This window comes from Pelophylax lessonae (assembly GCF_965119305.1).
Source record: "Pelophylax lessonae genome assembly, chromosome: 1".
Taxonomy (NCBI): Eukaryota; Metazoa; Chordata; class Amphibia; order Anura; family Ranidae; genus Pelophylax; species Pelophylax lessonae.
Genome location: NC_138768.1, coordinates 455,090,392 through 455,102,692, shown reverse-complemented (window position 1 = coordinate 455,102,692; position 12,301 = coordinate 455,090,392). Strand labels below are relative to the sequence as shown.

At 40.7% G+C, this 12,301-nt stretch overlaps 1 protein-coding gene across 4 annotated transcripts in view; it reads left to right on the top strand.

Moving 5' to 3' along the window:
• The window catches only part of EPS15L1 (epidermal growth factor receptor pathway substrate 15 like 1), a 354,413-nt gene that overhangs the window by 279,868 nt on the left and 62,244 nt on the right, over positions 1-12,301 (top strand). For all 4 annotated transcript variants that reach the window (XM_082248118.1, XM_082248120.1, XM_082248119.1 and 1 more), the window contains one exon: positions 5,529-5,661. In XM_082248118.1, coding sequence (XP_082104244.1) covers positions 5,529-5,661 — 133 coding nt within the window. The remainder of the gene's footprint in view (positions 1-5,528; positions 5,662-12,301) is intronic.

The window sequence follows — 12,301 nt, the reverse complement described above, 5'->3', positions numbered from 1 at the left end:
AGAAATAGCAAAAACATTAGGTGTGGCCAAATCAACTGTTTGGAACATCCTTAAAAAGAAAGCACGCACCGGTGAGCTCAGCAACACCAAAAGACCCGGAGGACCACGGAAAACAACTGTGGTGGATGACCGAACAATTCTTTCCCTGGTGAAGAAAACACCCTTCACAACTGTTGGTCAGATCAAGAACACTCTCCAGGAGGTAGGTGTATGTGTGTCAAAGTCCGCAATCAAGAGAAGACTTCACCAGAGTAAATACAGTGGGTTCACCACAAGATGTAAACCATTGGTGAGCCTCAAAAACAGGAAGGCCAGATTAGAGTTTGCCAAACAACATCTAAAAAAGCCTTCACAGTTCTGGAACAACATCCTATGGACAGATGAGCCCAAGATCAACTTGTACCAGAGTGATGGGAAGAGGAGAGTATGGAGAAGGAAAGGAGCTGCTCATGATCCAAAGCATACCACCTCATCAGTGATGCATGGTGGTGGTAGTGTCATGGCGTTGGCATGTATGGCTGCCAATGGAACTGGTTCTCTTGTATTTATTGATAATGTGACTGCTGACAAAAGCAGCAGGATGAATTCTGAAGTGTTTCGGGCAATATTTGCTCATATTCAGCCAAATGCTTCAGAACACATTGGACGGCGCTTCACAGTGCAGATAGACAATGATCCGAAGCATACTGCGAAAGCAACCAAAGAGTTTTTTAAGGGAAAGAAGTGGAATGTTATGCAATGGCCAAGTCAATCACCTGTCTTGAATCCGATTGAGCATGCATTTCACTTGCTGAAGACAAAACTGAAGGGAAAATGCCCCAAGAACAAGCAGGAACTGAAGACAGTTGCAGTAGAGGCCTGGCAGAGCATCACCAGGGATGAAACCCAGCATCTGGTGATGTCTATGCGTTCCAGACTTCAGGCTGTAATTGACTGCAAAGTATTTACAACCAAGTATTAAAAAGTGAGTTTGATTTATGATTCTTAATCTGTCCCATTACTTTTGGCCCCTTAAAAAGTGGCAGGCACATATACAAACTGTTTTAATTCCTACACCGTTCACCTGATTTGGATGTAAATACCCCTTAAAGCACATCTTGTTTGTTTCATTTCAAATCCATTGTGGTGGTGTAGAGCCAAAAACATTAGAATTATGTTGATGTCCCAATATTTATAGACCTGACTGTATATTATAGACCAGTGATGGCGAACCTTGGCACCCCAGATGTTTTGGAACTACATTTCCCATGAAGCTTATGCACTCTGCAGTGTAGTTGAGCATTATGGGAAATGTAGTTCCAAAACATCTGGGGTGCCAAGGTTAGTCATCACTGTTATAGACCAACACAAATTGGCACATAATTGTGAAGTGGAAGAAAAATGATTATTGGTTTTCAACATTTTTTACAAATAAATATGTGAAAAGTATGGCTTGCATTTGTATTCAGCCCCCTCCCCCCCCCCCCCCCCAAGTTAGTACTTTGTAGAACCACCTTTCGCTGCTACAGCTGCAAGTCTTTTTGGGTATGTCTTTTGCACATTCTTCTTTGCTAAATAGCTCAAGCTCTGTCAGATTGGATGGAGAGAGTCTGTGAACAGCAATTTTCAAGTCTTGCCACAGATTCTCAGTTGGATTAAGGTCTGGACTTTGACTGGGCCATTCTAATACTTGAATATGCTTTGATCTAAACCATCCCATTGTAGCTCTGGCTTTATGTTTAGGGTCGTTGTCCTGCTGGAAGGTGAACCTCTGCCCCAGTCTCAAGTCTTTTGCAGACTCTTACTGGTTTTCTTCCAAGATTGCCCTGTATTTGGCTCCATCCATCTTCCAATCGACTCTGAACAGCTTCCCTGTCCCTGTTGAAGAAAAGGATCCCCACAGCATGATGCTGCCATCACCATGTTTCACAATGGGAATGGTTTGTTCAGGCTGATGTGTAGTGTTTGTTTTCCGCCACACATAGCGTTTTGCTTTTAGGCCACCAAGTTCAATTTTGGTCTCATCTGACCAGAGTACCTTTTTTTCAACGGTGGCTTTCTTCTTGCCACTCTTCTATAAAGGGCAGATTTGTGGAGTGCATGACTAATAGTTATCCTGTGGACAGATTCTCCCACCTAAGCTGTGGATCGCTGCAGCTTCTCCAGAGTTACCATGGGCTTCTGGCCTCCTCTGATTAATGCTCTTCTTGCCCAGGCCTGTTAGTTTAGGTGGACAGCCATCTCTTTCTTTTTTCGGATGATGGATTGAACAGTGCTCTGTGAGATTTTCAAAACTTGGCATATTTTTTTATAACCTAACCCTGCTTTAAGCTTCTATACAACTTTATCCTTGACCTGTCTGGTGTGTTCCTTGGCCTTCGTTTGTTGACTAAGGTTCTCTAACAAACCTCCGAGGGCTTCCCAAAACAGCTGTATTTATGCTAAGATTAAATTACACACAAGTGGACTCTATTTACTAATTAGATGACTTCTGAAGGCAATTGGTTCAATTAGATTTTAGTTAGGGCTATCAGAGTAAAGGGGGATGAATACTAATGCACGTTACAATTTTCAGATATTTATTTGTAAAACATGTTGAAAACCATTTATCATTTTCCTTCCACTTCACAATTATGTGCCACTTTTTGTTGATCTATCGCATAAAATCCCAATAACATACATTTACGTTTTTGGTTGTAACGTTAGAAAATTTCAAGGGGTATGAACACTTTTTCATGGCACTGTAAGACTTTTGACTTATGCCACAACTTCAGCAGATACCACCAAACTCTGATGAAACTAGTACCCATTTCCTTTAGTGGACCCAAGCATACGTTCTTGAACCTCCATTGTTTGTTAACCTTTCCTAAAGGTCAGGTAATTACTATAAGGCAGGCTATACATAATGCAGGTTTCTGCATTCCCCCCATCAACAAAGTCAGATTTGATAGGGGAATCCCTCCCACAGTTCTATTGTGTTCTGCCGGGAGGGATCCCTCCCCACCAGCAGAATACAGTGATCACTGCTGGCAACTCAAGGCGTCGGCAGTGATCTGGTGGTACTGAAGCCGGCCAGTTTCTTCTGAACCTGCCCAATTTCGATCCATCTATGGCTGACTTAACATTCCACTTCATTCCTTGCCCTTGCTTCAGCGATCTTGTGATCCTGTGTTTCTTGTGTTTCCCTCTTGTGACTAAGCTTGTGTTTTTGTCTCATCTTGTCTGACTGGCTTGTATGCTGTTATCAGGGTAAAGCTGCCGATTTATCGAAATGTGGCCAGTTTAGCGTGGACTAACCCCATTTTGATCCATGTATGTGCACTGTGGTTGTACAGCAGTCGATCTACCGATAGACTTTTGTACAACTTCCCTGCTGGAAAATGTCCTCTCAACCAGCCTATAGCCTACAGCGCTGATCAGTGTATTCTGAAGGCGGGGAAGTTCCCCCACTGTCAGGATACGATGACACAGCAGGGAGGATTCCCCCATTGCAAGTGTGGATGGGGAGATTGGGTAATTTTTTTTTTTTTTTTCTATAAGCTGGTTGAATGAAAGAAAATTGACATCTATGGCCAGCTTAACTCCTGCTGACCTGGGATTATCCACTGTTTTTTTTTATCTTTAAATCTGGATCACAATCTAGGAGTTCCTACAGCCAAGTCTTATAAGATATCTATTAAATCTTTTAGCAGAAGTACAAAAAAATGTGATTAAATGCAAATACCTGATAATTGCAGCAATACATGTTATAAAAAGTACTGCAGCCATTGTATCTGGTACTAATGAGGCTTGCAGTGCCTATAATGTGCTTACAGAATAATGCCTCGTACACACGATCAGATAATCTTACGAAAAAAATTGCTTTCTAATTGATCGCACGATAATCCCATTGTTCGTACACAGATTTTGACAGCCGATCACGGCATTTCGGCCAACAAATGCGAAGGAACAAACACGAAAACTTTTGTCGTACGATAGCCTAGCGAATGACCATTGTTTAATCAGTACAGTATGCATTCGCTAAATGCATATCATGCGTGGTCGATAAAGACCACGCATGATCAGAAACACGAAAATAACCCGGAAAAAGCCTGGCTGCTATTGTTTTTGTTTTGCACTATACGATACGCCGCTAAGCAACCAGGAAGTTTTCCAGAACCGTGCAAAAATAAAAAAAAAATCATACGTTTAGTACGCATTGTTAAATTCGTTACTAGTATCCTGCAACAAAATGTGAACGATAAGTCGTCCGATTATCTGATCATGTGTACGAGGCATTACTACTTGTAAAGCTGGATACACACTATACAACTTTTGTAGTTGATTTCCTTTAACTATGTAGTGGACTCACTGATTGGCTTTCTCTGTGGCGAATGGGCGCGCACGTGGCCCCAGCCCCCCCCCTCCCCCGCTAGCGGTCCCAGAAATCGGGACAGTGCCAACCTGCTGCAGTAAAACTCCAGCGGGCGGTCTTTAATTGGTAAAGGAGTCCATTTTGTGGCAAATGGGAGAAGAAATTGTCCTGCTGTCAATGGAATTAAACAATGCCCTATGATTGATATTAGAGGGAGTAATAGCGTCCTGTTGCTGGTATCAAGGGGAAAAATAGAGCCCCAACATTGGTTTCATTGGGAGTAATTGTGCCCAATCCTTGGTGTCAGTGGGAGGAATTGGTGCCCCATCATTGGAGTCAGTGGGAGAAATAGTGCCCCATCATTTGAATCAGTGGGAGGAATAGAGCCCCATTTTTGGTATTAATGGGAGAAATGGTGCCCCATCATTAGTATCAATGGGAAGAATAGTGTGCCATAGTTGGTGTCAGTGGCAGGAACTATGTTCCACTGTTGCTGACCTGGGGGGGGGGGGGATAATGCCCCAAGAGCTGGATAAAAGCAAGTAATGGGCCACAGTTTAGAGACCATTGTTGTAAACCAAAAATTGCTGAAAGACATTGCTGTGACATTTGTTTTTTCGGTAGGTAAGCTGTGAACATGTGTGCTACAGTAAAAAGGCATATTTGTTAATTCTTAGTGGTTTTAAAGGTAACATGTTTTTTTTTTACCTTAATGCATTCTAAACCTTTTAAGTTCAGCTCCCCCTAAATACTCACCTAACCCCAATCTCAGCCCAGCACTGTGCACTCTGCAGCTGCTCTTCTCCACTCTCCTGGCTCTTATAAGTTTGGCCTGGCCATTTGCTCCTGCTGCTGTCAGTCAAAATCTGTGAGCAGGGGGCGGTGCCGAGCCAGGCTGTGTGTCTGAATAGACGCAAACAGCCTGCCTCTGGAGCGAGCCTGCACAAGCCCCCCCATGTGAAGCGGCTTCCTATGGGGGAGGCAGGCTGTGTGTCTGAATAGCCAGGAGATCTAGTGGGGCACCCGAAAAGAGGAGGATCAAGGCTACTCTGTGGAAAACTATTGCACAGAGCAGGTAAGTATGACATGTTTTTTATTTTATTTTTAAATGAAACCTTTAATGTTACTGTTTTTGTGTAAGATGTGTTAAAATAGCAGTCATTCCATTTGGTTTCTTCTTTTCCTTGTCTTTCAGCACCAAACTCCCGATCCCTTTGCAGCTACTTTTCCAGGCTCTGGTTTCTCAGAGGACCCCTTTAAAAGCAAACATGACATGCCAGCACTGCCCCCCAAGAGAAGTGTTCCACCACGGCCAAAGCCTCCAAGTGGTAAGATGCACTTTAGTTTTTTTTTGCTTTTTTTGTCACAGTTGTTTCCAGAGTTTGTTTTTAGAATCATGTGCGTTGAATGTTAAGCTTGGTGGCTAAAAACACAACTAAGAAAAAATACAGACTATAAATAAAGACTTCAGATGCCCAAACGACAGTTCCCTTAAAGCTTTCTCGTGAAACCTCTTTCCATAAACGTACTCCTGAATCAGTCATGTATTCATGCTTTTACCTGGTGGAGGAGAGGAGGTGGATTGTAGAGCACAAAATATTTGGTCAGTGTAACGTTTCCTTTATAGGAAGATAATGCCATTCAGCCTGGAAAACCCAGCCCAGTAAAGCAACTTTTTCTGTAATCAGTTAACCAAGGGGTACCTGTAAAAAAAAAAAAGTCATTCAATGCCCATGCAATTATGACCATATCTTTCTGTTAGAACGTAGTCATCTGGAAAGGATGAAAATTGGCTCATGTCTTTGGTCATCGTAAGCATAATATGATGCCTACAAGGCCAGGGCTGCCTAACAGTCAGCTTGCAGGGGGCCAAGAAGGTGTTTCCCTGTGATTTGACAGCTCAGTTGTGTTGGTTACACAGGGGGAGTGTTGCTCTGAATTATCAGTGTTGAGAGTTTTGTCCTGCTTGGCATTAATTTATGAATGAAAGCTACTTTTAAAATGTGTCTTTGTATGTTTTTGTGAGGATGAATTAAAAAGGTCCCCGTCCTCCACGTGTGACATATTTTTAGATGTTAAACAGGAATAAATAATACATGTAATGGCTTATTCACAAATTTCAGCATTTATTGCAAAAATAAGACTTTACACATATGCCTGTAAAAAAATAAAAGTTAAAAAAAAAAACCAAAACAACAAAATGCAATAACTCAGATTTTTAATTCTCTAGGAACACTGTCTATTCTGTTTTAATGTGAAAGTAGCTGGTACCTTTTTAAACCTGCCCCCATCCTTCACAGTTCTGATAAGCTGGGAAGGAGGAGATACAACATCAAAATAATATAATTACTTTTTTCACGTGTACAAACCTCAAGTTCAAAAATAATTTCAGGTATGAATATTTTATACATAGTGACATTGACCCAGCTTGGACCAGTATCACTGTGCTTATACCATACTGGGTTGATGCTCCTGGAAGCTGGAAATCACAGAAGCCAACCCCCTTACTCCATTGATCTCCACTTGCTTCCAGGTCCCATACTGAGAAGCTGACCTGCATTCTGAACACAGGTGGTCAGCCGCTTGGCATCGGCGCCATTCAGATAATGCTTTGCATCTTCCGAATTAATGCAGTGCATTCTCTGATTGGATGAGGTGCAGAAGCAGGTGACTTAAAGTATACCAGCGTACAACTGAACACAGCTGTTTGTTTACATAGGCAGCTGTATGCAGCTCCTGTATTTTCTTGGCACTGAAAAACACCCAAATTTTACTTTTTATGTTCAAAAGTGAACTTGTGCATAAGGCCAAACAAAGATACTTTGTCCCCAAAATAATTTCCAAGTTGCAACAATGATGTTGGATAATCTGGATGACATTAATAATTTACTGCAAAAGCATCAAATGCTTACATAAAAAAATACAAGGTCATTCAAATCTTTAGCAATTGCATGCCTGTAAAAAAAAAAAAGTTGTGGTCATGCTTATTATGTGAGCATTAAGGCAGTGCTGGAAAATAATGGTGGCCAAACAAAATATTAACACTTTTGGCGCAGTTTGGACATTTTCACTTAGGGGTGTACTCACTGTTGTTGCCAGCAGTTTAGACATTAATGGCTGTGTGTTGAGCTATTTTGAGGGGGCAGCAAATGTACACTGTTATACAAGCTGTACACTCACTACTTTATATTGTAGCAAAGTGTCATTTCTTCAGGGTTGTCACATGAAAAGATATAATAAAATATTTACACAAAGGTGAGGGGTGTACTCCCTTTTGTGAGATATTGTATTTATATAATTTTTATTTATTTTATATTTTTGATGATGGCGATCATCGACTTTTGTGAGATACTGTATATACACCCATGTGTATTTGAGCTTTGGGGTGCACCCCCTAATGCAATAGGTTACGCACACTTATGGAAGATGATATTCGTCAGTGCAGCTTACAGAATTGACAAGGACACTGCATTTCTGGCAAGATAAGGTATTTTCTGTACTTGTTAAAAAGAAAAAAAATGCAGCCGCCGCATCTAAGAACTGTGCAATATATTACATTCTTGGGTTTAGTTTTCATTTTTTAATTCCAAAGTACAATTTAAAATTAAAAACTGTGACTATATAGATATAAATTATGTTGAATGATGCAGCTCTGTATTTAGAAATACAATATTAAAGCGTACCTACGGTCATAACTTAACCACTTCCCGACCACCCGCCGCCTATTTACTGCGGCAGCGTGGCTCTCCTGTGCAAACCGACGTAGGTCGCGCGCGGGAAGCTAGGGCCGAGCGCACGCCTCCGCGCTCCTGCCCCTCGCGGCAGCGAGGAAGCCGATGCACAAGTCAAGGCTCCGATTGCCGCCTGACACCCACGATCGCTCTCCGCTGAGAGAGAAGGACTGTCAGCTGTTGTATACACAGCCGACCGCTCTTCTCCCTGAAATGATCACAGAGCTCATGTGATCCTTCTATGTAGGATCACATGTCTCTATGGTAATTTCACAGGCCCCCCATACAGTTAGATTCACTTCCCTAGGGTCACATTTAAACCAGTGATCACCCATAGGGTTAACCCATTCCCTGCCAGTGTCATTATTACAGTAACAGTGCATATTTTTTAGCACTGATTACTGTAGTAATGTCACTGGTACCCCCAAAAGTGTAAAAAATGTCAGTTAGGGGTCCAATCTGTCCGCCGCAATGTCGCAGTCCTTCAAAAAATGGCAGATCGCCGCCATTACTAGTAAAAAAAAAAAAAACAATAAAAATGACATAAATGTTTTCCTTAGTTAGTAGACGCAATACATTTTGCGCAAACCAATCAAAATGCGCTTATTGCAATTTTTTTTTTACCAAAAATATGTAGCAGAAAATAAATTGGCCTAAAATGTTAAAAAAAAATTTGATTTTTACATTTTCTTTTGAGAATGCCATATAGCAGAAGGTGAAAAATATTGTCGCTCTATTTTTTGCTTATAGAGCAAAAAATAAAAATCGCACAGGTGATCAAATACCACCAAAAGAAAGCTCTGTTTGTGGGAAAAAGAGGACGTAAATTTTGTTTGGGTACAGCGTCGCACAACTACGCAATTGTCCGTTAAATTAACACAGTGCCTAATTGCAAAATAGGGCCTTGTCAGGAAGAGGGAAAATCTTCCGGTCTTAAAGTGGTTAAAATAATTTTTTCATTTCAATTATTTCTAGCCTATCAATATTATTCTGTACTAACTTGATGTTTGTAAACTTACATTCTGTTTTAATGTGCCCATTGGGTAAGCACTGCTGTGTCACACATTTCACAGATCCTGCCTTCTGAACTACAGAGGTATTGAGTGGAGTATCAGGATGCAGGGTCAGTACAGGAATCTCTCCTTGCAGGCAGCAAAGTACCATGGGATATGTAGTCCTTAGAACTTTAAAGTAAACAGCAGAGAAGAAGCTGCAAGACATGCAGGAAGTGGTTAAAAAAGATGGTCAGCACTCATGCAGCGCTCAAGTATGATTACTGAATATTAAATTGTCAAAAATAATTATTGTTTAAATTGCTATTACAATGCATATGTTCTAAAATAAGTGTGTGCTGTGGCCATAGAACTTCTTTAAATGTATTTCACATACCTGAATTTGGCTTGATATCAGCCTCTTGTAGACTACTGTACAGCAGAGCTCAAAGAGAGGAGTGAAGATGCAGCACACATAGCCAGTCAGTTATGCTGCAATGCAAGGGGCATGCTAATAGGAAGATAGAGCTAAGTGATAGAGAAAGGAGTGCTTCTCCTTTCCACGTCCAGTCACAGGGTGGGTGTGGGGAAGGAATCTTTAAGTGAAAGTGAAATCGCACCAGAGAAAGACCCCCCCCCCTTCCCAGAGTGGCAGTGCTGTGCATCACAGCTGTTTAAATCTCAGGACTGAATGGACAGAAGTACAAATCATTTGCTTTGTAAAATCACTTCCCTTTGATCTGTATATTTTGTTGTTTGCATGGAGTTTGGCTTTAAGGAAGCAACAAAATACCCATACTTGTAAACAGTATTCATTACCCATCATGTTTTTAGGCTTGTGCCTTTTTGAAGTGCCCACTTTGTAAAGCTGTTAGTTTTTTATTATGAGATAACATAGATGCCACTGAGACATGAGTAATTTCTCAGCATATTCACTCCTTTGTCTCTTACTTTGCAGAGAATCCTCCTTTGGTACCTTTAACATACATTGTAACGGTTTTTAGCTTCCCACACATTCCTTTTCACCTGTAGTTCTGTGAAACTACCCCACCTTCTTTTCACAAGTGCTTTCACAGTTATGTATTTCTGCTAACTAAAAATTAATCTTGCAGAGGAAAACCACTGTGCGTCTGTGATATCTCAAAAGATCTTAACAGTATGTCCTTTTGCAAATATCCAGTTCCACAATGATACAGAATGAGACTTCTGGATTGATGGTATCCATTTATAGTAATTCTAATAATTTTATTCTAAAAAATTAATTAAACAGTTTCTTAAAAGCTAATTTGCACACTTACCAGATCTTGCACACACATGGTACAGGTTGAACCATAGTTTTAGGTTATTGTGTGTATATATATATATATATATATATATATACATATATATATATATTTGAACAGCCTTAAATTGTATGTTAGAGAATTAAAAAAAAAATGTAGTGCATCTCTGCAATGCATACACATTTCTACGTGTTTTATTTCTTTATAGCACAGTTTCTCACAGTCACAGCAATCTTTATGGCTAGGTTCACACTATTAAGTTTCTGCAAGCCACATTTTGTGCAGGCAAGCAGCCTCATTCATTTGAATGGGCAGCCGTACATCCAGGAACACAGGTAAAAAGTCCATGCAGCATTATTTAAATCGCAGCCTGCACAGGAACCCCAATGCAGTGCATCTCTGCAATACATAATAATCTCCCTGTGTTTTATTCCTTTATAGCAAAGTTTCTCAACCTTCTTTTAGCCACAGCATTCTTTAAGGCTAGGTTTACACTATCGCGGTTCTGCAAGCCGTGTTTTGTTTGGTTACAGCAGCCTATTCATTTGAATGGACTGCCGTGCCTCTAGAAATGCAGAGAAAAGGTCCCTGCAGCATTTTAGAAATTGCAGCTTGCACAGGAAGGACAAGTGCAGTGCGGTTCCAATTTCCAGTGCGTGCGGCGTGCCGTTGGGATTAATGGCACCGACACACATCCAGCACATTTTGCTGTGCAAATGTATGTGGCTGCAGGATCATATGCAGGCCCACAGCGGGAACCACCAGCGCCAGATGGGAACCTAGCCTAAAGGTACTTTTAGTCTTGGAACACCTCAGTCTAAAAAAAAAAATAAAAAAAAGCAGTCGCACTAGCTTAGAAAAACAAATTTGTTCATACAGAGTGTAGGGGTCCAAAATAAGACCTCATTCACATGGATGCTATTTAAGTGTATGCCCGTGTAAGGGTTTTTGTCCACACTGGGATGGACATGTGTTCTGTGAATCCCAATGCAGGCAGTCCCATACATATTAGTTGTATTATACCCTTTCTTCCCCATTCTGATGCTCGGTTTGAGCTTCAGCAAGTCGTCTTTATCACGTCTAGATGCCTAAATGCATTGAGTTGCTGCCATGCATTTGGCTGATTAGCAATTTGTGTTACCAAGCAATTGAACAGGTGTACCTAATAAAGTTTCTGAGGAGTGTATATATACTATACATACAAATACATAAACTCGCATACATAGATGCATACACACACACACACACGAGTGATATCCCGCAATGGCCTATGAAGATGGCCTAAACCCAACACACATAAGATAATGCCGGCAAGAGAGCATTGGGAAGGTGAGTATCCTTCCTTTAGTTCTGCTTTAAAACGAACACTAATATTCTGAAATACTTACATTTAAAAAGGATCAGGCTGCATCAAGACATTGGCAAGCAAATGGTTTCCAGTTCCTTTCTTTTCCTAATCACAGCCTATGTGGGAACAGCATTCGCCTGAGAGAGAATTGGCTGTCTCTGCCTGAGCTGTTCATCAATGCCTCTGCCTAACTCTGCTCCTGCAAGTAGCCCAGTCATGCTAAACAGTAAGCATTTAAAGCATGTTAGTGTCTGTTTTTCTTTTCATTGGTTTTTATTAGAGTTTTAAACAACAGTACATTGATGATATGGTGTTCATTTTAGATGGAAAGAAAACTTAAGGAGTGGAGAGCCAAATTTGAATGTAGGGAGTACTGGCATTTGCACAATACTTTCATCCTTCCCTTTTCTGCAGAAAATAAGAAATTAATCTAGCCCAGTGATAGGTGTTCAAAAAATCTCCCCAGTGTATATATCAAGAACTTCCAACAGCTTTTATAGATTCGGATAGTTCGCATTTCATTGAAAATAACTTTGGATTTTATGAAACCTATCAAATATAAGATAATTGATGGAGGCATTATCAAAAAACCAAGACCAATATTCTTTATGATT